General features: G+C 50.5%; 1 protein-coding gene across 3 annotated transcripts; it reads right to left on the bottom strand.

Moving 5' to 3' along the window:
• Nucleotides 1-2,751: 2,751 nt before the first annotated feature.
• On the bottom strand, nucleotides 2,752-24,764 carry Nlgn3 (neuroligin 3). 3 transcript variants are annotated; one of them, XM_036174460.1, is made up of 8 exons: nucleotides 24,614-24,764; nucleotides 21,526-22,175; nucleotides 20,832-20,891; nucleotides 16,875-16,934; nucleotides 15,053-15,202; nucleotides 8,298-8,483; nucleotides 5,176-5,965; nucleotides 2,752-4,507 (listed from the first exon to the last, which is right to left on the bottom strand). In XM_036174460.1, exons 2-8 carry the CDS (start codon nucleotides 21,980-21,982, stop codon nucleotides 3,664-3,666), a joined length of 2,547 nt encoding a protein of 848 aa, XP_036030353.1. In that variant the 5' UTR covers nucleotides 21,983-22,175; nucleotides 24,614-24,764; the 3' UTR covers nucleotides 2,752-3,663. The 3 variants fall into 3 exon arrangements, with proteins under 3 accessions (XP_036030353.1, XP_036030354.1, XP_036030355.1); XM_036174461.1 differs by lacking the exon at nucleotides 20,832-20,891; XM_036174462.1 differs by lacking the exons at nucleotides 16,875-16,934; nucleotides 20,832-20,891 and having other exon boundaries at nucleotides 24,614-24,763.
• Between the last annotated feature and the right edge of the window lie 160 nt (nucleotides 24,765-24,924).

Below are 24,924 nucleotides of genomic sequence, written 5' to 3'. Positions count from 1 at the left end.
ATCTTGTTTCCACTCAGGAGTGCAGCACACAGGCCATGAGAGAACACAGCTCACTCTTTATTCAGAAGTGACATTTTAAAGATGGTCATAGCACACTTGTTACATAGTAGGCATGGCAAACCATCGAATGTTCCTTATCAGCTTCCTTCTTTCTATATTAAAAACACAAAAAAGCAACCTACATTTGGGCATAATGGTACACACCTTCAATGCCAGCACTCGGGAAGCAGAGGCAGGCAGATCTCTGTGAGTTCAAGACCAGCCTAGTCTACGTAGCAAGTTCCAGGATAACCAGGACTACATAGAGAGACCTTGTCTCAAACAAAACAAAACAAACATAAAAAAACAACCTGGGGTTGGAGAGATAGCTCAGTGGTTAAGAGCATGTACTATGATTGCAGAGGACTTGAGTTCAGTTCCTAGCACACTTGACCTATGATTGATAGCTTATAACTACTGCTCCAGGGGATCTGATCTGCACACACACATACACATAAAAATAAAATCTGGGGCTGCAGAGATGGCTCAATAGTTAAGAGCACCTGTTACTCTTGCAGAGGACCTGGGTTCAGTTCTTAGTACCCACATGGTGGCTCACAACCATCCATAACTCCAGTTCCAAGGGATCTGACCCCTTCTTCTGACCTCCATGGGCATCAATCAGGCACACACACGGTGCACATACATACCTATATATATATAGGCAAAACATTCAAACATATAAAATAAAATAAATAAATCTAAAAAATTAAATCTTTAAAAAGAGAACAATTTGCTGGATGTGGTAGTACACACCTTTAATGCCAGCTCTCCAGAGACAAAGACAGGTGGATGGATATCTGTGAGTTCCAGGCCAGCCTGGTCTATACACAGCAAGTTTCAGGCCAGCCAGGGCTACTTAGTAAGATCCTGTCTCAAAAAAAAAAAAAAAAAAAGAAACAAACAAATAAATCAAAATCAAACCAAACAAAGTAAGCCATTCTCAGAGCCTTTGCACTAAAGATCCCACTTTTCTTCAGAGCCTCCCTGCTTTCCCACCAACTTGAAGTATGCCCACCAAAGCTAGGGCTGCTGCTGCTTTGGGATGCTGAACCAGTGCAGGATTAGAGTCCAAGAGGGGATGGCAGGGTCATAAACTATTGGGTCACATTCTAGCTCTCTTTTCTGTTCATTTTTTGTTTTTTTTCTTGACAGTCTTAGGGCTGGAAGGATGGCTTAATGGTTAGCACCTCCCACTCTTGTAGAGAACCTGAGTTAGGTTTCTAGCATCCGTGTCTGGCAGCTTGTAAACACTTGTAACTCCAGCTCTCAGGAATTGGATACCCTCTTCTGGTCTCCAGGGCACCTGCATATGTATGCCATGTGAGCATGCACACACACACACACACACACACACAAAGACAGAGCCTCAAGCATTCCAGGATTGCCTCAAGCTCACTATGTAGCTGAGGATAACCTTGAACTCCTGGTCTTCCCTTTCCTGTTCCTCCTCCTAGGTGGAGGTGGATTGGACTATACGCCACTGGGGTGACTTCTGTTTTAACAGTCACTCTGTGATTACTTCCCAGGTCCTCCCTGATGTTTGTGTTACTATGTGCTAGTGTCTTTGTTTCAGAAAGAATAAAAGAAAGAAGGAAGAGAGGGCCTGAAGCCATCTCCAGTCATGAAATGATTCAAAATGCACCCCCCTCTCATGGCCCTCTGTCCTGTTCCCGTGTGTTGAAGCAGCCATCACCCCGCTCTTGTCCCAGGCAGCACATCAGTGTATTAGTTCTGGGTGTGGATCTTTGTGTACACTACCTTGCACTTGTTCCCTCTGCACACCATCCTGCCTTGTGATGGCTCATCTCCCTATTCTGTCAGGGTCACTTGGAACAATTCTATTCCTGGCTTCTGAGGTATCAGCAACCCTGCCCAGCTGTCACACTTGATGGACAGATTTCAAGTTCAGCCCTTCAAGACACAGAGGACAATAGGAAACCCCACAACGCTAGCTCTACAGGGCCCCTTCTTGAATCCATCCCCTAGAGTTGTCAGGGAGTCACTAGTGACAGTCCCCAAGAGAAATTGATCTCTAATGACTTCTGCTATACCGATTCACATAAAAGAAAACCTGCACCCCTTGAGGGAAGGAGATTGGCCCTTCAGTAAATCAATGGAGGCAGAGGAGGTCACAGGCTGATGCCATGTGTACTGCATTTCCAAAGGAGAAAGAATTTTAGCAGGTCAGAGGTCAAGCCTCCCCCTAGCCACCAGTCCAAGTTGGGGGCAGGTGATGAGCATGGTAGTGATGGCATTGGAGGAGGTGGTGGCAGCAGTGGTGGTGGCCTGGTGGCAGAGGAGGAAGGAAGGATTATTTTTGCTGTTTCATTACAAGGCCCGAGGCGATGACAGGTTTCAGAGCACTGGAGCAGGAGGATGGTACAGCAACATGATTAAGATCAGAGAGGCTTTATGCAGGGGGGCCCAGGGCAAGCAGAGCACAGCCCAGACTTGTAGGAGCTACAAGGCAGGAGGCCCCAGGCTGCTGGAGAATTGTGCTCCTGGGGCTGTTGGGGCAGGCCTGTGCACGGAGGCAGGTTGGGAGTGCTAACTGGATTTTTTTTATTTTTATATCAAGACACTGTGTTTAAAATTTTTACAAAGGACAAACTCCATGGGTTTCCGTTAGTGTTTTAAGAACTTTTCTTAAAAAAAAAAATAGAAGAAAGAAAAGAAAAGAAAAAGCCAACAACAACCAAAAACCAAACCAAAACAAAACCAAAACAAAAACCCAAAACACCGCTGTTTTGAAAGAGAAATGACAGACACCAAGAGACTGTAAATAAAATGGGGCAAACTTCTGATATCATTTCCCCAAGGGCAGAGGCAGAACCCAGATTATATACCCAGAGGCCCAATAAGGTCCTGGCCTCCACAGTACTTAGTTTACCAAACCTAGGCTCCCCTGGTCTAGCCAGGGTGATGCTGCAGTCGTCTATGGGGACACAGAGCCAGTTGGTGCTCTGTCCTTGATGGCCCTCCAACCCCATCCATTGCTAGCCTCTTCCTCCCCATAGTCTTGTTCCCATCTGTTACTGTCTTGGAGGGTCCTTTTCCTTGGTCTGGTTGTATGAACACTGGGAGTCCCCAAACCAGAGAATCCTGATCTTAGAACCCTCCCTTCCAGAGCTGCTTAGCATTCAATGGGCTGGAAAAACATTGGTTCCATTAAAAAAAAAATCAACAAAACAAGACCCAGAGAAAAGACCAAGTCTGGGGGAGGAAGAGCTATCTTGCTCTTTAAAGCTCCCGAGTCTGCAGCTGGTAGAAGGTGCAGTTCCGAGAAGGCAAGCACCAAGGGGGTGTCCGGCTGTGGCTTCCAGGGCCCCAGGAGTGTCTGTCTGGTCACGGTCAGGGAGCTGGCTCCAAGCTGCTGTTCCATAGGCCCTTGGTACCAAGGACTCATATGTGTCCCCCATTTGAAGGGCCTGTTCAGGTTTACTTCTGGATTTGTGTTTTTGTACATGCGGGTGCATGTCCACATCTGTCTGTGTTTGTGCAGATGGGTCTGCTGTAGGGTGTGGGTGCGTGCGTGTACATATATGTGTATGTGTGCATGTGTGTTTGTAGGTCTGGGAGGGAGGGAGGGAGCTGGGAGATGGGTTGTGCTCTGGGCTAGAGCTATACGCGGGTAGTGGAGTGTGAGTGGGGCAGCCCAGTACTGTTGAACCCTGCGGCAAAGGTGTTATAGGGGTGCAAGGTCTGCAGCCCAACCAGGGAGTTGGGAATCATAGTGATGGTGTTGGGGGTCATGAGTGGGATGTCATCAGGGGAGCGCCGCAGGGTCAAGGTGTAGTCGGGCAATGCTGTGAGGCGCAACGTGTCATGGGGTGGGCCAGCCTCACATTCATGGTGAGTGGGACCCAACTGTAATGCTGCCAGCTCCTCTTCTGGAGCAGTTCCCAATTCAGGGGCACCAGTTCCCCTCTGGGGACTAGGCTGCCGCAGGGGCTCCTGGCGCCGTTTGTCCTTACGGTAATAAAGGGCAGCAAAGGCCAACACATTGAGAAACAGGAGGGAGGCCCCCACAGCAATGGTGACACTTAGTTCCGTGGAGTAGTCTCGAGGGTTCTCGACCAGGAGTGGCCCTGCATCCTGGTCCCCGTTCCAGGACCCAGGGGCATTCTCATTGCTGTAGGCAGGTGAGATGGCTGGCCTCTTGGTGCTCCAGGTCTTGCCATTGGGTCTGCGAGTGATATGAGAGCTGTGGGTGGTGTCCGGGGGCGGCACTTTGGTGGTCGTGGATGTATAGTGGAACATGTCATGCAGGTTGTACAGGTGGGGCACCAGGTGTTTCCAAAATGCTACCTTGGTGGCTCGGTAATGATCACGAACCCTTGGTTTCAGCCCGATGTGAAGGTAGAGCTGGTCCCGGGGATTGTATTTGGACCAGGCCACTTCCTCAAAGCGGTTGGCCTTGGTGTGAATGAACTTGGTATCCTGGGGTACCGGCTTGTTGGGATCCCTGAAATACCACATTGAAACCTGGGGTCACCATGCTACCTAGAGAAAGAAAAAGCCTAGCCTCCTTCCTCTCACTCCCACTAGTCTAAAATTTCCCACCGCTTCCATGTTTTTCAGGGTCCCGTCACCTCCCCCACCCCTTTCTTCCCCAGGGCTTGAACTAGTTCCCATGGCAGGCAGCATGAAAACATCCCATTCTTCGCTGAGCTCATCCGCTGCCATCAGGCTATGCTAATGCTTTGTCTTCCCACATGCGATTGAGTATCTATCAGTCCTTTCAGCCCTGTGGAGACTCTTTCCAAACACACGCTCTTCCTCTTTCATATTGCTTTTGACCAGCTAACCTTGAATCCCACAATTCTACCAGTAACGCCTTCCTGCTCAGTCCTGATGCTAACAGAGTTCTGAGCCTCAACACAATTACTGTTTGGTGGTGCTGGGTACCAGAGCCTGGGGTCTGTTAAGCAAGAGTTCTACTATCTCCTTCAACAAAAAAAAAAATTGAAGGAAAATAGCATAGAACCATAACAAGAAGGGGAATAAAGGGGTTAACATGCAAGATTTAGGGAACTGCACAGGAAGGAAGATAATGGAAGAGGTTAGGTAGGAGGAGCAAAGGGGAGAGCATGCTGGGGTCCCAAAGAAGAAGACACCCCATTTTCTCCTTACCCGGTCTTGGCAAAGTTGGTCCAATAGGTCATAACAACAGCGCTGAGCATAACATCATTCTTGGAGAAGTTGCAGGGGAAAAGGTCAGTGGGACCTACCATAGGGACACCAAAAACATAGGGCACTTCATCCCCATGAGCTGCATCTGACCACGCGGGCTTCATGAGGCTCTGGCAGTGATGGTAGAAGGCGTAGAAGTAGGTAGGCGAGCCATATCGGGCGTGCAGATCAGCTGTCACCACTGAAGGTTCCACCCACTGGTGGTCAGTGAAGAGTGCCACCAGTGTTTTACGGCGGGTCTCAGGGTTGTCACGATCTGCCCAGTCTGTGTACATAAACTTGATGGTCTCCCGCAAGGTGTCCTTACCCTCAGGATAGCCATACAGATTGTCCACAAAATTGGAGACAGAGTAGTCAAAGTCAGTGCCAGAGACACCATCCTCAGGGTCCACCACCCCTTCTACAAACTTGAGACCCTCACCCTGGTTGACACCTAGCATGATATCATAATTGAGGAACTCTCCCTGTTCCATAAGGATCTCAGGGTCATCAGGAATGACATCACCATCAATCACAGGGCCAAAGGCCACATGGTAGCGGGCTGGCTGAATGTCCTGTTCTACCAGCTCCTTGGCGCTCTTTTGTCGAAGACAATCCACCATATCCACGGTGTCCAGCACGTTACAGCCCACTTTGTCTGCCAGCAAACTGGTGTACTTCACTGGTTGGTAGTTCACAGCCCAGCTAGATAGAGCAGAGCCACTTTGGATGATGGCCCTCTGGAAAAGCCCTACAGAATATAGGTGGCACCGGGTCAGAGTTGTCATGTCACATATGATCAGAAAACACCCATTATCCTTTGTCACTGAGGTCACCCTGTGCTGTGGATTGGCTAAGAATGAGGAGCTAATCTTTTAGCAAGAAATGACAGGGCAGGGCCATAGTGGGACTGCTGAGCTTTCTTTGATCGCTGAGCCCCATGGAGCCCCCTCCCCACTGTTTCCCAGTCTTGGTACAGGGGCTGGTAACTTGGGGGTTAAGGGAAATGCCAGGGAGAATTAACCCCTTGGGTCCCAGAAATGGGCTTCCTTATGCTCCTTCCTCTCTTTATCACTCGTTGTCTCTCCCTCTTGCTTCCTGCCCAGCTGGGCCCAGTTCTGTGCCAACGTACCACCAGAGAGCTGGCGCTTACACCACAAAGGGGTCTTTTTCATGAGAGATGAGAAATGCAGGCAGGAGAGAGCCCCACATTCTGGGAGTTTAGGGATGAATCCCAAAAGCAAAGGCCCTGGGGTCTGAGAGTCTCCTGGCACGTGCCCTGGCAGTGTGGACCCTGCACAGATCCTCTTTTGCTGAAGCTATGGACATATCACATCCAGATTCCCCATGGCTAGAGGGATTCCCATCCTCCCCCCAATTCAAAAAGAAGACGATTCTTCCAGCTCTCAGAAGAAAGAACTATCTTTCTCTGGCCCCAATGCTCCCAAGGGAGAATTTAGTTCTCAGGTGCGCAGAGCCAATGGAAGGATGCTTTTGCATGAGCAGAGAGAGGGGAAGAAGTATAGATTACTGCTTAAGGGAGAGCCATTTTCCCAGATACTCTCCATGATACATGTATTAGTGCTGGGAATGGAACCCAGAGCATCCCACAGGGTAGGCAAATGCTTTGTCACTGAGCCATACCTCTACCCAGGGGAGCAAATCTTTAAAGAAGCCAGGTCTCTAGAGTCACAGTCCCCCTTAAGATACACAGCACAGTCATTCCAGGAAAGAGTTCCAGTCAGAAGAGGTGCCAGGCCTCTCTTCAGACACAGGCACCCTTACAGCCAGTCATCTCGCCCTCCTCTAGAGGGAAAAAGAGGATTCTTGTTCTCTCTACTGTCACCTAGAAACAGATATTCTTTCTGGTGGTGCTGGAGATGTTACTCAGACCTCCTTCCCTTCATTCATTCACTCATTTGCCCATTCATACTCTCTCTCTCCCTCCCTCTGTGTATGTGTGTGTGTGTGTGTGTGTGTGTGTGTGTGTGTGTGTGTGTGCGTGCGCGCGCGCACACCTCCTTTTTCTAATAAAGTCTTGCTGGAAGCCCTAGCTGGCTTCAAACTCATGGCAATTCTCCTGCCTTAGCCTCCTAGGCCCTGGGCTTGCAGGTATGCACCACCATGCCTGGCTCCTATTCCCTCTCTTTACAGATTCAAGCGGCACATTTTAGTCTTCCTCCAGTGCTGTTTCTGGAGGGGCACAGGGACAGAGCTTCTGACAAAGTGAAGAAGCTTCCTGGTGTTCAGAGACAAGCCTTTTTCATAAGGTCAATCTCAACTATAAAAATGTCTTCTCGCTCACATTTCTCCTCACTTTAGAGAAGGGCACTTATTTCAAGGACAATTTTTCTCCATAGGAAGCTCAGCTTTGCCTTTCAGAGATATACTGTTCTCTATAGTCTAGATAGAAAGAATATTCTCCTGCCTAGCAAAATAGGGTCTATGCAAGCCCTTCAGAAACTCACTGGCAGAGGAACCCACACCAGAAACAGGGGGAAAATGAGGGTTTTTTTCAGTGAGGTGTATAGCCCAGGAGGGAGTCTGTGGTCCAACAACAGTCTGCCTCCCTCAGAGCAGCCCATGTCCCAGGCCAGAGAGTCTCACTTCAGACCCACGTCTCATGCTAGATCACTTCTCCTCCTGTACAGACTTTTTTGCCCCAAGAAAGATAGACAATGAGTGTTTCTTACACCTAGAAACCAATTTTCACCTCAGATTTTGAATCTGAAGTAACAGGCCCTTCATACTGAAAGATTTCCTCACCTACAAGGAACTATTGTCCCTTCAGAGAGAGGCATTCTATTTCCACTCTCTCAAATAAGACTCCTATGTGAGCCGAGCATCATTCTCAGGGTGTGAATGGGGATTCTTTCACATGAGGAGAAGCAGTTCTTCCTGCACAGAATGATTTCCTCTCCACCCCCTCACCCCCTAGGGACACAGAACTGGTGGGAGAGGGTGGGCTGATTCCTCTGGGCATGTCTGGGATATGGAGCCAGGCATTCTGGAGCCTGGGCTACCTGGAGCTCAAGGTGTACCAGCATTAAACTGTTCTATATTGGTCCTCAAGAGCTACTCACCCTCAGAATGATGAGACAGTGTGAGGAGGCTAACACAGGATGCACCAATGCCCGAGCCAAAGACAGTGATTCGACGGGGGTCTCCTCCAAAGAAGGCAATATTCTCACTCACCCAGCGCAGGGCCTGGATTTGGTCAAGGAGCCCATAGTTGCCCTTAGCAGCCTGATCCCCAGTGCTCAGGAAACCTAGATTTAACAAAAGGCATGAGGATAATGAAGGTGAAGGGATGCAGGATTTGGGTTAGGATGGCAGAAATGAATTTGGGAAGATATCACACAAAGAATAAGCATGCAGCCATGTAGTACTTCCCACTTCACTAATGCTAACATAAACCACTGCTTCTTTTTGCAAGGCCCAGCATCACCACTATAGGCAGGGTTAAACCCCCTGCTGCCTGCCCAAGATCCTGTTTGGAAGGAGGGGGCAGAACAGTTGAAGTGGTTGTTTCCTCTAGGCAGAAGAGTTAAACTGCAGGGCTTGCAAATGGCTAGAACTCAGCATTCTCTGCCCTGATGTAGTATCTGGGGATGTGACCCTAACGTCAGGCAAGATACAGTGGAGAAAGGAAGGACCCTGGAGCCAAACAGCCCTTGGTTAAATCCAGCATCTTAGACATGTGGCCTTCGGCAAGTTATTTAAAATCTCTGGGCTGTAGTTTCCTCTTCTGTAAAATGGGGATAAAAATACCTCAAAGGGTTGTAACGAGGATAAAATGAGCATAAGCCAAGCACATGGTAGATCTACAGTTACATTTCTCCATTCGTTCTCTCTCTGGAATGAAGAACCCACAGGCAGCAGTCCCTATGCTCGCCTTGCCCTTCCTGCGCGAATCTGTCCACCTCCAGTTTTTTCCAGGGCTTTGGTATGGCCCCTTCTCCTCACTCTCAGGGCTGCTCTCTCTCATTTCCCTTCCTCCAACACCTAGGCAATCAAAAACTCTAGGGGATGCAGCCCAGCAATCTGTGTTGTTAACAAGCTCTCCAGGTGATGCTGATGCCTGCTAAAGTTGAGAAGCCACTGGGTCAGATCATCTTTTTCATCTGGTGGAGAAATGAGGAAGTCAGTGCGCTGCGTTACCACAGAAACAGGTCTTCCCGCCCACCCACTGGGATTTGCTGCTGAGGAGACTACATGTCACCATGGAGACTACCTTCCCACCCACCTGCTGGGATTTGCTGCTGTGGAGACTTGTTACCATGGAGACTACCTTCCCGCCCACCCGCTGGCTATCCCACAGAGATGTCCTATATCACCCCCTTCCATTTTAGACTGATCCTGCTGTCTCGTCCCTCTATCTCCTCCTTGATCCCTGGGTTCCTTGGAAGGCTTCATCTATCTTCTGCCCTACACTTCTGGAAGGGTCCTTTCCAGGTGGGTGTAATTGCTGTGCTCCTACACCCTGGAAACCCACACTTGGAGCAGTCTTCTTTGAGTGCACAGTTTAAAAGCCTGTTCGCAGCACCTGGAATCAGCTTGGTTCAGGGCCATGCTGGAGGAGCCCACAGCTCACAGAGAGCTGGCTGGCAGTCCTGGCAGTCTGCAGGCAGAAGCTTAATTCAAATAGAGCCAAGCAGGCAGAAACCACATCACTATCTTTCTCAGGTCTTTCTGTACCTAGCTTCTGCAAAAGAAGTCATCTAACCATCTTCAAGGCTGTTATTAATTTCCTTTGGTAAAATTAAGTATGTAGGTAGTTCTTTATTTCCCCCCAGAACCTTGGCGCATGTCTTCCATAACCCCAGGTTCCAGGTGAGGAAAGGAGAGAGGATGAGAGTAAGCTTGAGAACCATGAATGGAAGAACTCTATTCCTTCACATGTGTGTGTGTGTGTGCGGGGTGGGGGGTGGGGGGGGGGGGTGGGAGGATGCAGTGTTTCTGTAGGGGAAGGTCTCATTCAGAAATGCAAGTGACTCCTGTGACTCTTAAAACCTATACTGGGCTGGGGGTGGTGGCAAAAAAAAAAACAAAAACAAAAAACAAACAACCTATGCCAGCCAACGCCCAACTCAGCTTCCTAAGCCTTGAGATCTGTAGCAAAACCTCGCATGTGTCTGTCTTCTCTCCTCCCCCTCCCCTTTATTCTTTCTTCCCTTCCTCTCACTTAGACAATAGCTGATTTGCCTTCAATCTTTGTCAAGGCATTGTTCAGTGAGATATGTTCAAGTTGTCTGCCCTAGTTCTTTCGACATGGTTGGCACACTTCCACGGCACTCAGAAGGCAGAGGCAGGAGACCTTTGAGTTCAAGGCCACATAGAGTGAGTTCAAGGCCAGCCTGGACTACAGGACAAGGCCCTAGGGAGAAAGGGGTGTGGGGGAGACAGAGAGAGAGAGAGACAGAGAGAGAGAGAGAGAGAGAGAGAGAGAGAGAGAGAGAGAGAGAGAGACAGAGAGACAGAGAGACAGAGAGAGACAGAGAGAGACAGAGAGAGATCTGCCTGAAAAAACTGAGTAGAGAGAGGGTTTGGCCATACCTCTGCTCCCTCAAACCTCATGAGCTTCCAGATAAGGAACAGTGAAGTATGTGGCTGGGGCCATGCCATTGATCCTCACTACACAGAGAGTTCTTCTTCAAGTACTATAGCCATGGGCTCAGAAGGTGATGAGTTAAGCATGACTGACCAGGAGTGCACAAAGCCTTTGCAGCCTAGGAGAGAAGCCACTCATTGATAGCTTCCTAGGAATGTGGCCATTCACGGAAACTACGTGAAAATGAAGACTCAAATACCCGACTCCACATGTTGTCAAAATAAATGTGAGTCAGCCTCCTTGAACCCAAGTTTATACTGCAGTATACAGAAGCGGCTTGTCAACAGAAGATGGAGGGATCTGGCAGATGGCATCAAAACTAGGTATTTGTGTCGCTTCAGGACTGTCACTCACCATGTTTTCAGCTTGCCTGGAAGATCCCTGAGCAGTGGTGTGGAATTAACTTCATTCTGAAACCCAGAGCAAAACCTGGCAAGCCATTACATTCTCGGTATATCTATTACTTCTAGGTATATCGGCATCCTCTGTCCTGCTGGGCCCCTTTTTGTTGTGTTGGCTCCAAGCCCAGTGGGAGTGTCTCAAGTATTAGCTACCCCTCTGCTTTGGTGGGTCGGGGGTTGGGGGAGATCTCTATGAATTAACTTGCCCACATTCTCAAGATTCTTAGAGAAGCTTCTTACACGGGCTGGCTGCACTCCGTGCTCAGGAGATGCTGGTGGTGAGAAGGCACGCGGATGTAATAACTGGAGTCCTAAACTGGCCACCTGTTTTTTTTTTTTTTAAACATACTTTGAAAAACAAAACAACAGAGCCTCAGCTACACAGCAAACTCCCCAAGCGGCAGGAACAAACTCATGTTCTACATCTAGTGCCAAGAGACAAAAACATCTTGTATGTACCCAGAAGGCAATCAGTGGCTTATTGATTATAGTTGTGTTCCAGAATAGGCATTGAAGAGTATGTAGGGAGGGGTCAGAAACTCCTGACCAAATCTCAGCTTATAACTCTTTCTAAGTGTAGAGTAATGTTATTTGTATCATTAATTGCTTAAGCTCAAAGATATACTTTTCTGATTATCCAAATGAGATGAGGCTGTAAAGTCAATGATCTTAGTCTGAGTTTCATGGCTGAGCTTCAGGGGGGCGTTGTGAAGTTCTCCTTTTAACTATTTGTGGGCTGAGTGTGGTGATGTATGCCTATAATCCCAGTACTTGGATGCATAGACAGGAGGATCTCAAGTTGAAAGCTGCCTGGGCTACATGTTGGGAGTCTTTTGTTTGTTTGGTTGTTGCTTTTTGTTTTTGAGACAGGGTTTCTCTGTGTAGCCTTGGCTGTCCTGGAACTCTCTCTGTAGATCAGGATGGACTCCAACTCACAGATATCTGCCTGCCTCTTAAAGGTGTGTGCCACCACCATGTGGCAAGACTAGTCTTTAAAAACAAAAAATTATGTGTGTGTGTGTCTGTATTGTTTTGATGAAGAATCCATGGCGCTCATCATAATCTCAGAAGAGTGCAAGGCCTCCTCAAAAGATTACAAATTTCTCACAGAGAAGCCGAAAACAGAGTGACTGAAGAGATGAGGGGTAACCATTAAGAGCAGGACATGACACAGAGTGCTCCCAACCAGCTGCCTTTTATGCAGCCCACAGCTCCTGACTGATACCATGGAGCCCTTGAATCCTGCTGAAATCTAGTGTTTCCTCTCTGCCTCATGTCCCAGTGGTCCCCCAGCCTCTGTTCCTGCATCAGCCACTGTATTCTTTTCCTTCCTTCCACCTGGCTTGCTTTCTTCTCCAGGCTTTCCTTTCTTCCATTCCTCGCTGCTCTGATCATATAGTATTGGCTCATAGTCTTAGTATTCTCTGCACATTCAGGCAGTACAGGAAGACAGGGGAACAGGGAAGAATCACGAAGTCTAAAGCCCATCAGACCATGAAGAGACCAGGGAGGTGCCCTACATGTTCCATAACTAGGGTCCCAGGGAGCCACTGAAGGAGACACAGTCTAAAACATTTTTTCAGGCGTATCATTTTTCCAGAGGTTTGGTATTTTTGTTTTTGTTTTGTTTTGTTTTTGAGACAGAGTATCACTATGTAGCCCTGGCTACACTAGAACTCGATATGTAGACCAGGCTGACTTTGAACTCACAGATCTACCTATCTCTGCCTTCTAAGTGCTGGAATTAAAGGCACACATCACCACACCTAGCCTCATTTCTCCAGATTGACCCCAAACAGGTGTATATCCCATACAGAATTGTGGGTAAGTCAAGAGGAGACTGCCATTGTGTGCATATAACCCTGCCCAGAAGCAAAATGCAGCACCAGGGCTGCTGGGACTGGGACTGGCAAACAATGACGTAGCCAGGAGCAAATTCAAACAAGCTCCTGCCCAGCAACCAGATGCATTACTGATTCAACATCTGGGCCCACAGACCCCCACAGAAACCCTGAGGACATAATCATCCTCCAGGGAAGAAGGTGGCTTCTTCATGCCACTACCAGAATGTGGAACCTGGATGAGCATCTAAAAGACTCACAAACAGGTTGGGGATTTAGCTCAGTGGTAGAGCAGCTTGCCTAGCAAGTGCAAGGCCCTGGGTTCGATCCTCAGCTCTGGCAAGGGGGGGGAGATCTACAAACAGCCTACATCACCCAAACAGCCAGAGTATGTGATGGGTAGGATACATGGTGGTACATGGGGGGATGCTTTGGGAAATACATGTGTATGAGTATGAATAGGTACACATCATGAGGAATAGTGAAGGGATGAATATGAATGTATACATGAGGGAACATGAATGTGGATAGGACAGATATAGGTGTGTGTGTGTGTGTGTGTGTGTGTGTGTGTGTGTGTGTGTGTGTGTGCAGCTCTAGGTACAAGGATGTATGTGTATTTGAGAGGGAAGAGGATGAGCACATGCATATGTATTGGGAATATATTATATGTGGGAAAACTGTGTACATGTGTATCCATCTAGGTAAATGGAGGGAGTTTATTTGGTGTGCATGGGTGAGGGGATATATGTCCAGTGAATGGAATTGTTACCAGTGTGGAAGTAGAGGGTGTGTGTGTGTATGTGTGTGTGTGTGTGTGTGTTTGTAAATTTGTGAGGTAGGGTGTAGTGGACATATAGGAAGTTAAATGCATGCAAGGAGAAAGAATATTGGTTTGTGTTATGTAGAGCAGGAATGAGATAAATGTATGCATATGTGAAGTACATCATGTGTGAAGCGAATGCACAGGTGGGACATGGAGGAGGACACGAGAGTGTGTGTGTGTGTGTGTGTGTGTGTGTGTGTGTGTGTGTGTGTGTAGATGTGTAGGGGTAGTGGAAAGTATATTTATGTATTCCTAAGGTATGTGGAATTTGGGTGTGGATGTACAGAGTCTAGGTGTCTGTGTAAGGTGTCAATATAGGGGCAGCAAACATTGGGACTCTGAGAGTATGTGGTATGTATGGTGTAGCTGTGGATAAAAGATGTGGAGCACAGTAAAGAATGTGTGTGTGTGTATATATATATATATGGAAGGTGAGAAAAATCTGTGTGGGGTGTGGATGTAGAGCATATAGTGTGTGGGTATGTGGATATGTGTGTGAGCGAGACTGTATGAGTCTCGCTCGGTGAGGGTGTGTGTAGGAGTGGATTGGAGCTGTGTGCACATGTGCCTCGGGGAGTGAAAAGTATTTGTATGTGTGGGAGTGGGTGGATGGACGTGATGTGTGTGTGTGTATAAGGGTATGTGGTTAAGGGTGGGTTAGAAGGAATATCTGTGTATGCATAGGTACTTAGGACTGTGTGGCTGGGTGGGTATCCATGAAGATAAGACTCTAGAAAATTAACAGGGCCTACAAAATCCAGCCAAGCAGAGATCTGGTAAAAGAGGCCTGGCTTGAGACTTGGTGTGAAGTTTGAGCCATACGTGATGACCCATGCCCATCATCTCAGCGCTTGAGAGGTGGAAACAGGAAGACCGGGAGTTCAAGACCAGCCTAAGCTACCCAGTCTAATCCCTCCTTTAAAAAAATGTATAAAATTTGAACTGTATCTCCACTGGCATCTAATTATTCTGAAAAAGAAGCTGGTGGGGATGAGATGAGAGAAACCCGCTGGTATTTTGGGCAAGGGTAACAGAACATTACGACTCTGGTTATTAACACCAGCTAGAGCTCCAAGACTGCCTGAGTTAACTTCCCCAGGATTCTTTCCCCTCCCTTCAAAGCCAGCTTTCCTTCTAGGCACCTGGCAGAGAACCATACCTAGCACCCCGACCCGATAGTTGAGGGTGATGACGATAACGTTGCCATAACTTGCAAGAACGCTGCCATCAATCATGTTGCCTGTCCCTTCCATGTAAGAACCTCCGTGGATGTAGACCATGACAGGCTTAGCTCCACTGTCCCGGATGTCTGTAAGGAGAAGGGGTGAGACACAGGCTAGGTAGGATGCCCTTGCTCCCCTACCCCCGCCAGCCCTGGGGGGGGGGGTGCGGGCAGCAAAGCTATTCCAGGTGCCAGGACACCACTGCCATCCCTGAGGGCAGGACTCATGGGGCTGCTAGGCCCAGAGTTGAAGTATTGGCCAGAGAGAGCTGAACTTGTATAATGTTTGTAAAGATTTGGGTTTCTAGCACCTCCCAACTGAAGATGACCATATGGGCATAATTCATCTGGGCCTGGGTGGCCACGGCTGGCTTCTGGAATAACAAGGAATAAAGGGCTTGGTGGTTCCTTAGCAGCATCAGGTGAGTTCCTGCCCTGCACACCCAGGAGTCCTGGGACCTGACATGGCTTTAGAAAGCAGGAGCTGGGGAGCCCTGAAAACCCCCAGGACTAGACCAGTTACATGGAAAAACGGCCATTGGCAGCAGCTGGATCCCCCCCAAGTGCAGACAGAGACAAGAAGGGTGGGGGAAGGGGGTGGCACAGGGAGAGAACAGGAAGGTGGGGAAGGGGGCATAGTGAATGGTAGAGATGGGGTGGGGGAACCTTATAGACAGGGTTTCTTAACCACGTGCCCATATCCCCCATTCTTCCTGGGCAAACTTAGCTGGAAACACTGGGGTGGAGCAGAACTTGGCATGAGAAAGCCTCCCCAGCCAGAGTTAAGATGTAGGAGAAGTCTCCACCCAGGCCAGTGCCGGGGTGGGGGTGGGGAGCTCACCGAGGGGTGCTTCCAAACCCAGTCAGCATGGTGTTGGGTTGGAGCAGTCAAGAGAAGGCTCCAGGCCCGACCTTGACTTGCCTGTCACCTGTCAGTCTGTGAGCTGGCCCACTCTCTGCCACACCGGCACAGCCCTGCCGGTCACCAGTGGATCCCCTGAACTGCCTGGCCCCTCCAGGGCCTCCAAAGGGGTGGGCCCAGAGCATGGGTGGAGAAGGGGATGCTCTCTGCTGCAGCACAAACAATCTCGTTATCCCAAGGAGGAAGGCTGGTCCCATTACTACCCGAGATACTTAGTTCATCTACTGATGGCTGTGGTATCTGGGCCTCAGTCTGGCTGGTTAAGTCACAGTTTTTCTGGTTCTGTTCCCAACCTACTGCAACCTCTGGCTCTGTGGCTGTCTTTCTTTTGGGGGAGAAAGCTCAGGAAGTGTTAGCCTTGAATGTCCCTGTCTTGCCCTTTGGTGTGCCCTACAGGGCCACTCTCCCAGGAGCTAGGCTCCTCATGAGACCCAGAAGTCTCCTTAGTGAATCCCAGGCATCCTCTCACCATCCAGCTTACTTTGTGCCTATTCCCACCCTGCCTGGCCCTGCTTGCTCTTCACCATTTCTGATGCCACATATGGGCAGGTGCCCATGGATCATAGAAGATGGGAGAGGGTCAGGGGCCAGGGCCAGGAAGACACCCTCCCTATGGATCTACTTATGGCCAGTCCCCTGCTCCTGCCAGCCGTGTCCATTACCCCAGAAGTCCCAGTGGCCAATGAGGCCAAAGACGAAGGAACAGCCCAGCGGCCTTGTACAGGAACGGAAACACACCAACGGACGGACAGACAGACAGACGGGGCTTCTCCCCATTGAGAAGGGGAGGGGCTCTGTGCCATGCACCAGCCGCCGCGCCCTGCAGCCCCCAAATACCTTCATCTTCATCCCCGTCATTATCCGCTAAGTCCTCGCCCTGTTTCTTAGCGCCGGATCCTGGGGACCAGACACGGGGAGACACAACAGCACAGAACAGAGAACAAAACAGAGAGAGAATTCAAAAACAGCATGACTGCAGTGCGGCCCAGCAAGCCAGCTCTGGGCCTGGGCCCAGCACAGGCAGGAGGGATGGCAAGAACTGAGGGAATGGGTGGGCTGAGGCCCAGACCTTCATCAGGATGATGGTGTTGCAGGCCTCTGCTGTGCTGACCGCCCTGCACCTCCCTGCCCCGCCTCCCTGTCCCCAACCAAGTTCATTCAGTTAGGAAGGAGGTAGCAGCAGGTGGGCTGGGGAAGTGAGCCAGAGGCCCACTTGCAGAAACTTCATTCTGGATGGAAGGGCTGCATGTATAGACACAGGCAGGCTGAGCTGGAGGGCAGGGATAGGTACTGAAGGTGAAAGGTGACAATGCCAGCATCCGCGGATATCTATGTAACATACTTAAGGCAGAGGTGATTACCAGAGACCCCAGGTCTGAGCTCCCAAGTCCCAGTGGGCAGATTCGAGCCGGGCCTCAGCTGACCCTGATTCCCACAGGAAAAGAGGGGAGATGAAATTTTTCCTCGGGCCTTGTTCACTGGGCGCCCCCCCCCTGCTCTTGATAATGGCAAATAGGGCTTCTGCCCACAGGAACCAGCTTTAAGAGCAGCAAGTGTTGCTCTAGGAGAGAGCCAGAGGGGGAGGGAAGGAGAAGGGAATGGAGGGAGAGAGGGAGAGAGAGAGAGAGAGAAAGAGAGAAATGGTTCCTACCATATACTGAGTATCTACCACATGCCAGACATTCTACTTCTGCTGTACTGTTTGATCCTTACATCCCAATGAGGTAGGCATCATCTTTATTCCTCTTTCACTGATGGGGAAACTGAGGTTCAGAGAGGTAAAGTGACTTGCTCAGGATCACACAGCTAGGAAATACTAGAAGTGTGAATCAAACCCAGGTCCGCTTGACTCCAAAGCCTTATGGTCTTTCCACTGCATCATGCCACCTTTTGGGGGGAGGGAAAGGGAAGGAAGAAGTAGATGGGAGAAGAGCTGGAGGGTGAAAGGAGGGGAGAGAAAAGAGACCAGAGGAGGAAGGAAGGTATTTTGGATCTAGGGGGTAGGTTGGCATCCCTTCTCCTTCCTGCTCTGAGGAGACTAGAAGGACATTTTGGATCGATCTGCCACCCAGTTGCTGGTCACTGTCAAAATGGAAGTAATCGTGCTGACATCCCACACCTTACCCTCTTGCTTCCATGATCACAGATCCCTTGAACCTGGAGCAAGCAAATGGCCCTCTTTCTCTGTTGGTCTGCACTCTGGTAACTGAATATCCTTATAGTTATTGATCAAAACAGGAGCTGCTCTCATACTACAAGGTGGTCTTTCAACTTGGGCAAAAGCCCAGCTGTAAGAGAGACAGCCTCTGGCTTCCTGAACTTTCAGGGGTGCCTACTGTCTTAACATGTTAGCTCGACACCTCCCAGTCTTGCCCTCAGAATCTCAATGAGACATGGCCACACAGTGGATCCGCCACCAAACAGAATCACTCATTCCTAAACATAAATTCCTTTCCTCTCCACGGAGGTAGAGCTGGGGAAGATCCTTCCCAGGACATCCTTCACTTCTGGGGGCTCCTTCTATGTTGCTCTGAGGGTACTTGGCTTGATACATCACCTCAGCCTTGTCCCAGCCTCCCCTGAACAGATCCCTCTGCACCTTCAGCATGTCCTTGATGAACAATTCCTTGCTACCATGGGCTTTACCAGGCACCACCCACAGACATGGTGCCATGTAGGATCCCACATAGGCCACCCCAGCTGACCTGTACATTAAACACACACACACACACACACACACACACACACACACACACACACACACACACACTGTGTATCCAAAGAGGCAAGATTCATAACGTTTTCAAATGGCTAACAGGCCAGGATGGGGAACTAATTTGAACAGTTAAACAAATGCTCCCTCCTATCCTATCTCAAGCCCACTTCCCAGAGGGGCCTATGGACTTAAGGAACCCAGTAGAACTGTAGTGCCAGCCTAGAAGCTTCTTCTGAACAATGATTAGATTCCATTCACAGCCTAACAGCACCTTGCCCATCATCCACAATTACAGTTGGCAAAATAGTCACACTGCATGGTGGCTCCCAGTCAGCAATCTGGCCAAAATCTCAGCATGAGCTTGGCCTGCCCTAAGCTCTTACTGGAGCCCTGAAAGATCTTTCTTCCTAAGCAGTGGCTTATACCAATGTATCTCTTCCTCACCCCACTGCATCCCACTAAGTAGTAACTCATGAGAGCAGCTTTGAAACCCTTTCCCTGAATACACAGATAGGTTAATGGAAGGCTACAGCCAGGATGGTCTTTCTGCCTTCCCATGTGGAAATGGAGGTTCTTAGAAGAAGAAAAAAAAAAAGACTGACCTCTGAGTCTGAACTATATAAGGAGTTCATGGCCAGCCCAAGCTGCATAGCAAGACCCTAGTTCCAAAACCAAAACAAAACACAGCAAAGCAAGGAAAAATGAAAGAGAATCAAAAGAGTGGCATATGAGTTGGCAGCAGAGGCCAGGAGTCAGTCAAGGGTTGTGCTCCCTAGACAAGTAAGTGTTCTTGCTCAGGCTGTACTACTGAAATCCTTCATTTGCATGAGAGCCTGTGCGTGCTTCCTACTGCATGTGAGGGCCTGGGCTGGACGTGAAGAGAGGTAAAAACAGTAAAAACTGTTCGCAAGCCTGACTCCATGCTCCAGCATGCAGCAAAAGCCCTCCACATACGAGCTTTTGAATGTGCTGATTCTGCGGCAGTCCTTAGAGATTCTCATTCAGTAAGGATCGTTCCATCCCAGGAATTCTGATGACATGGGAGAAACCCTGCCCTAGAGTATCAAAGGAAAAGAAAGGCCGAGCTTGCCAAAGGCTTGTAAGGGTCGAGTTATGGTTGTCCTTGTCCCTTAGGCTGTTACCAGAGCCGAGTGGCCCAACCCAGCTGCATCGGATCTATGTTTTAGGGAGGTGGGATTGGCCAGGCGGCAGTTGCCTCCATGGGCTACAGTGGAAAGAACATTTCCTGAGGGTCAAGAGCCCCAGGTTTTGGCCCCAGATCTGCTCTAGACCAGCAACTGGGCCTTGTGCAGCAAGTCACTCCCCTGGGCTCGGTTCCTCATCTGTAAAATCGGAATACCTCTTCCTGCCTTGCTTGCCCCCTAGTTGTGGAGAGGCCTTTACGAGGTAAATATGAGAACCCTTGCAGAAAACATAAAGTGGTGTGCAAACAGGAAACATTGCTATATGGAGAAACAAATTCCTCTCAGGAGGCTGAATTTAAAATTGCCTTTCTTTAGAATCGACAGTTTCCAGAGATTTCCAATTTCTGCCACAGAAGAGCCTGGGTCTTTCAGCTATGCTCTGGCCAGAGGTGGTGTGTGCTGCACAAGAGCAAATAAATCTGTGTGCCCGGGTTTCCCTTAAGCTTCAGTAACCTTCAACCCAGGGCTGAGGACTGGAGGGAGAGATGGTCCTTGTATCTGTACCGGCTGCAGGGGAAGGTGGAGCTTCTGGCTCCACCTTGAAAGCCTGCTTTCTTGGGGGGGGGGGGGGGGGAGTGTTACCAAAAGAACCACCAGCTCTATCTTTGGTACAGTCCTTAGGGAAGCTGGGAAGATTGGAAGTGATGGGCTTTCTGCTTCTGCTCTGAACCTGCCTTAGGCCACTGGATCCCCTCTGCAAAGCAGCCAGGGCCCCTTGGAGGAGGTAGGGCTGTAAGCCTGGGCCCTTAAGTCTGCTCACAGCCCTCTCAACCTGGGCTACTTGAAGGAAGGCTGGGTCCTCAGGGGCAGGGGCAGGTGGGCCAGCAGCCCTCCCTCTCTCTCTCTCTCCCTCCCCGCCGGCTCGCTACCTACCTCCTTTCCTACAAATTTTCTTGTTGGGCTTTCGGGCGCATTCCTTGGAAATCCGCTTTACTGTAAAATGAATAAAAAACTAAAAAATAACAGGAGGCCTCTGCCCAGGGGCATGCATCCCCCCCCCCCAGGCCCCAAGAGCTGAGCTGCTCTGCAGCGGCACATGGCAGAGAGCCTGTCCTACCATCTCCTTATTTCTGTCACTTACCTTAATGTGACCCCCGCGGGAGGAGGCGTCAGCTAGTGGAAGAGGAGGCACCTAAGCATTGCCAACCAGGCTTGCCCCCCGCCCCCCACACACACCCAGCTCCCTCAGCCACACACACCTACCACCTTTCGAAGCAGGTGGGATGGCAACAGGGGGGCCTGGTGGAGCCAGCATCCTCCCGCGGGCAGCTGCCAGCAGTCACCCATACTCCCCCAGGGTAGCCCCATCCAGCACTGGACCTAGACCTGTCAAAGCTCTCAGGCCTGGCCAGCCCCATTCTGGCATCAGTATCACTCACACATGGGAGCTCGGACAATGCTCGGAGAGGGAAGAACAGGGAGGGGAAAGGCCAAGCGGAGTGATGGTTAGAAGCATTTTCACAGACAGACAGACGCATGCTGCAGGGCACACAACCACATGCAAGCCACAAACACAACAGGGCAGGCGGGAGGCAAGGAGGGCACAATGCCTGGCCGCAGCACTCACCATCTTCCGTGGGCACATAGACATTCAAGTAGAGACAGTCTTCATTGGGCTCCTGGATGTAAGTAGCGACGATATCCAAGTTGGCAGTGAACCAGACTGGCAGCATAACTTCGGGGACAGCTGTGTGGATGTTCTGGGGGCACACTGGAGGAAAGTGTGTGGCGTTCCGGATGCCCGACCAGGATGGGGGTGGTTCCGGGGGCAGGAAACGTTTCTCGCCGATCGGGGGAGCTGCGTAGGGTACCCCCAGGTACTGGTCCACAGGACCCAGGATCTCACTGGGCAATGGTACTCTGGCACCCCTTAGCTTCCCAAAGTGAGTATTGACTGTGGGTGCTGGGGCCTGGGTACTGGCCCTCAGCACCAAACTGAGGAACCACAGCGTGAGGCACAGACTCCGGCCAACTGTGGGCGTGGGGCTCAGGGACAGCGAGGGCAGGCCAAGCTGCAGCCACATGTTCCGGGCAGGGGTACTGGCAGGAGAGGCAGACTCCGGGGTCACAGCATCAGCCCAATAGGCAGCCCCTTCATGGCCACACTGACTTGAACCTCAAAACTGAGCTCTCGAGGGACACCTACAGGTGCCCAGCAATGCAGAGAGCGAGTCGTCCAAGCACTTCGAGAGAGGGCTCCCTTAGGGCCAGACAGGCCTGTGGAAAGAGGGAAGCATGTGTCATCTAAGATGGTCTGTGAGGGCTGGAGAGTCAGTCTTTGGGCCTCTGGTGGGTTTGGTCTATTTTCCCACAAGAGGTTTCACATGCCCAGGGTTCTAGGGACTCGCAGGTGATCCATTGCTTTTCAGAACTATTTGATGTGCCTGGCCATGGTTGGAAAAAACTCTAAGGGGATGAAGAGTGACAGTCGCGAATTCACAGTCCCCCAACTCCAACTCCATCATCAGCGGAGTTCACCAGGGTCTTCTGGAGTCAGAGCATGTAGTGATAGGGACAGCTGGAAGTGAGGGTGCCAGTATGGCTGCCAACTTCATTCCGGGACTCAAAGGTATAAGAAAAGAAAAGCCGCAGACAGGGGGTCCCACAGAGAGATGCCCTTAACCCTCAGGCAGTGCAGGGAGCCCAAGAGCCATTCCTCCAAGTCCAAAGACCCTTCCATGCCCTCCTTGACACTTCTCCCCAGCCTTCACGGCTGCCAAGTGCTTAAACCTTTGTCATTCCCATCAAATGCCAGAACCAAAGGCAAACATCGTTCTGCTGAGCACGCTAGGCATTGTGGATGCTAGTCCAGTGTAAAATCAACAACAGGGTGTAGGGACATACACTTGGAACTCATGAAATAAACTCACAAAGACTCAAAGAGGGAGTGAGAGACCAAGCCAGGATCACAGACACTGCAATATTCACTGGTAGAGACATACATTCCAAACCCACAGAGATCCTCTCATTTAGTCCCACATTCCAAAACAGACTGCCTCACACAGCCAGAGGCTCACAGTGACACATTCAGACACACACAGAGACCTACTGAAACCAAATCACACATACCCGCATAGGTAAATATCCAGACACAGGCGGCATAATGGTGACACATAGGTGGAGACAAACAGAAATAGCAACACACTCAGACACACAGGCCTTCTGACAATTACAGTCAACACATATACACAGGCACACAGACATGTGTGTCCCGCATGGATACACATGCACACAATGAGCATGTACTCGTGTACACACACACACACACACACACACACACACACACACACACAGGGGCACATTTAGTTTTTCCCCATTTCTCCCGCCTTCCGAGATTGCAGGCATGTTCCTTTAAGAAGTGGCTGAAGGGGTGGGGGAGGGAGATTGGGAACGACCGGCAATCGGCCACCAAGGGAGGGGAATGAGAATGTGTGTGTGTGTGTGTGTGTGTGTGTGTGTGTGTGTGTGAGAGAGAGAGAGAGAGAGAGAGAGAGAGAGAGAGAAAAGCAGGCAGGCGGGTAAAGTGACTAAAAGGATGGGGGCTCAGAGGAAATGGGGAGCAAAGTATTAGGGTGGGGAGATCCCAGACACTGCCCAGAATGCACCCGGGTGGAGAGGAGGAAAGGAGGAGGGGAAGGGGAAGGAAGGGGTAGAGGGAGGTGGGGCAGGAGGGAGTGGGTGGGTGTGTATATGGGGGGGGTAGTCCGCAGCTGAGTTCACACAATCCCCCCATTCACCGTCTCCATGGCAACTCTGGGGCACAGACCGCTCATTCACACGGCTTCCCTGCCAGCACCCCCCCCATTAACCCCCTCGATGCTGCCCCCACCTCATAAATTCCATTAACCCTTTTTAGAGGGAGGCCTTCCTCTCCAGCAACCCTTCGCCAAATGCCAAATTCCCCTGTTGAGTCAGTTCGCTGCAGCCCCTCCCTCTGGTGAACACCTAGACAAACCAACCGACCCCCAAATGCCCTCTGTACCCTAGGACCCACTGTGAGTTCCCAAGGCCAAGATCTCCATTCTGGTCCAACTTGCAATTTGGGAGAAGACAAGGGGAGGCAGCAATGCTGGGATGAGAATGGCATCTAAGGGGACTTTGGGGGCTGGAGCGGTATTGGGTAAGGGTCATTGTGTTGGAATGGACCAGTATTGAGAACTGCAGAATCAGGGGCTATGTGGGTCCGGAATGGTATTGGGAGGATGAAATTGCCCTAGAATGGGGAGGATAGAATAAAGGCCTCCATTGGGTGGGGGGGCTGCAGAGAGTGGGGGAGGGAACCTGGCTATAAGATGCTATGATGGAAGGAGGGTGGGGGGTGCACTGCAGGGGAGGGGGTATTGGCAATATGCAATACTAGAATGGGGCTGGGGGCTCTACTTAGGGGTATTTTGGTGAGCATGCAGACTGGACCATAGAAAAAGAGGGACCATGGGCGGGAGGATGATAGGGATGCAGGATTTAGGGAGGAGGTAGAGGAGAAAAGCAAAGCGAGGAGGGAGGGTAGGGAGGTCAGGGGTACCTATGGAGAACACGGGGTTGAAAAGGATGGGAGCCACTGCTGGGGAGGTAGAGGAACCCAGGATTGGGAGGGGACAGGATTGGGGAAAGGTATGGGCAGCTAGAGGATGAGAGACCGGAGCAGGCGGCCTCACCTGTTCCCCAGGCGGCTGCAAACGACTGAACCCGGCCACGGACCACCCATATCGCCTCCAGGCCAAGGGCTCCGCACCCGAATCCCCGAGATCAGCTCTCCGGCAGCCTTGCTGCTGTGCCCGCGCACCGAGGGGGCGCGCTGCGCGTGCCCGGACACGGGGGGCGCGGTCCCTGGCATTAACTCCTTTTGTGCCAGTGATGGCTCAAGTCCTGGGGCATGGCCCAATACCCCCACCTCATGTTCAAGCAAGCTCTGCTCCAGCTCTCCCCACTCCCTCCACACCTCACATTGCCAGCTATCAGACAGGTA

Source organism: Onychomys torridus, chromosome X (genome assembly GCF_903995425.1).
Source record: "Onychomys torridus chromosome X, mOncTor1.1, whole genome shotgun sequence".
Classification (NCBI taxonomy): Eukaryota; Metazoa; Chordata; class Mammalia; order Rodentia; family Cricetidae; genus Onychomys; species Onychomys torridus.
This window is presented reverse-complemented; position numbering and strand designations above follow the sequence as displayed.

Bases quoted from the DNA above. Each gene is read 5' to 3' on its own strand.
- Nlgn3 (XM_036174460.1), bottom strand. From the start codon at position 21,982: ATGTGGCTGCAGCTTGGCCTGCCCTCGCTGTCCCTGAGCCCCACGCCC. The intron at 20,892-21,525 runs GTGAGTGCTGCG...TTCATTTTACAG, and splicing joins CTATGTGCCCACGGAAGATG to TAAAGCGGATTTCCAAGGAA. The intron at 5,966-8,297 runs GTGAGTAGCTCT...TATATTCTGTAG, and splicing joins ACTGTCTCATCATTCTGAGG to GGCTTTTCCAGAGGGCCATC.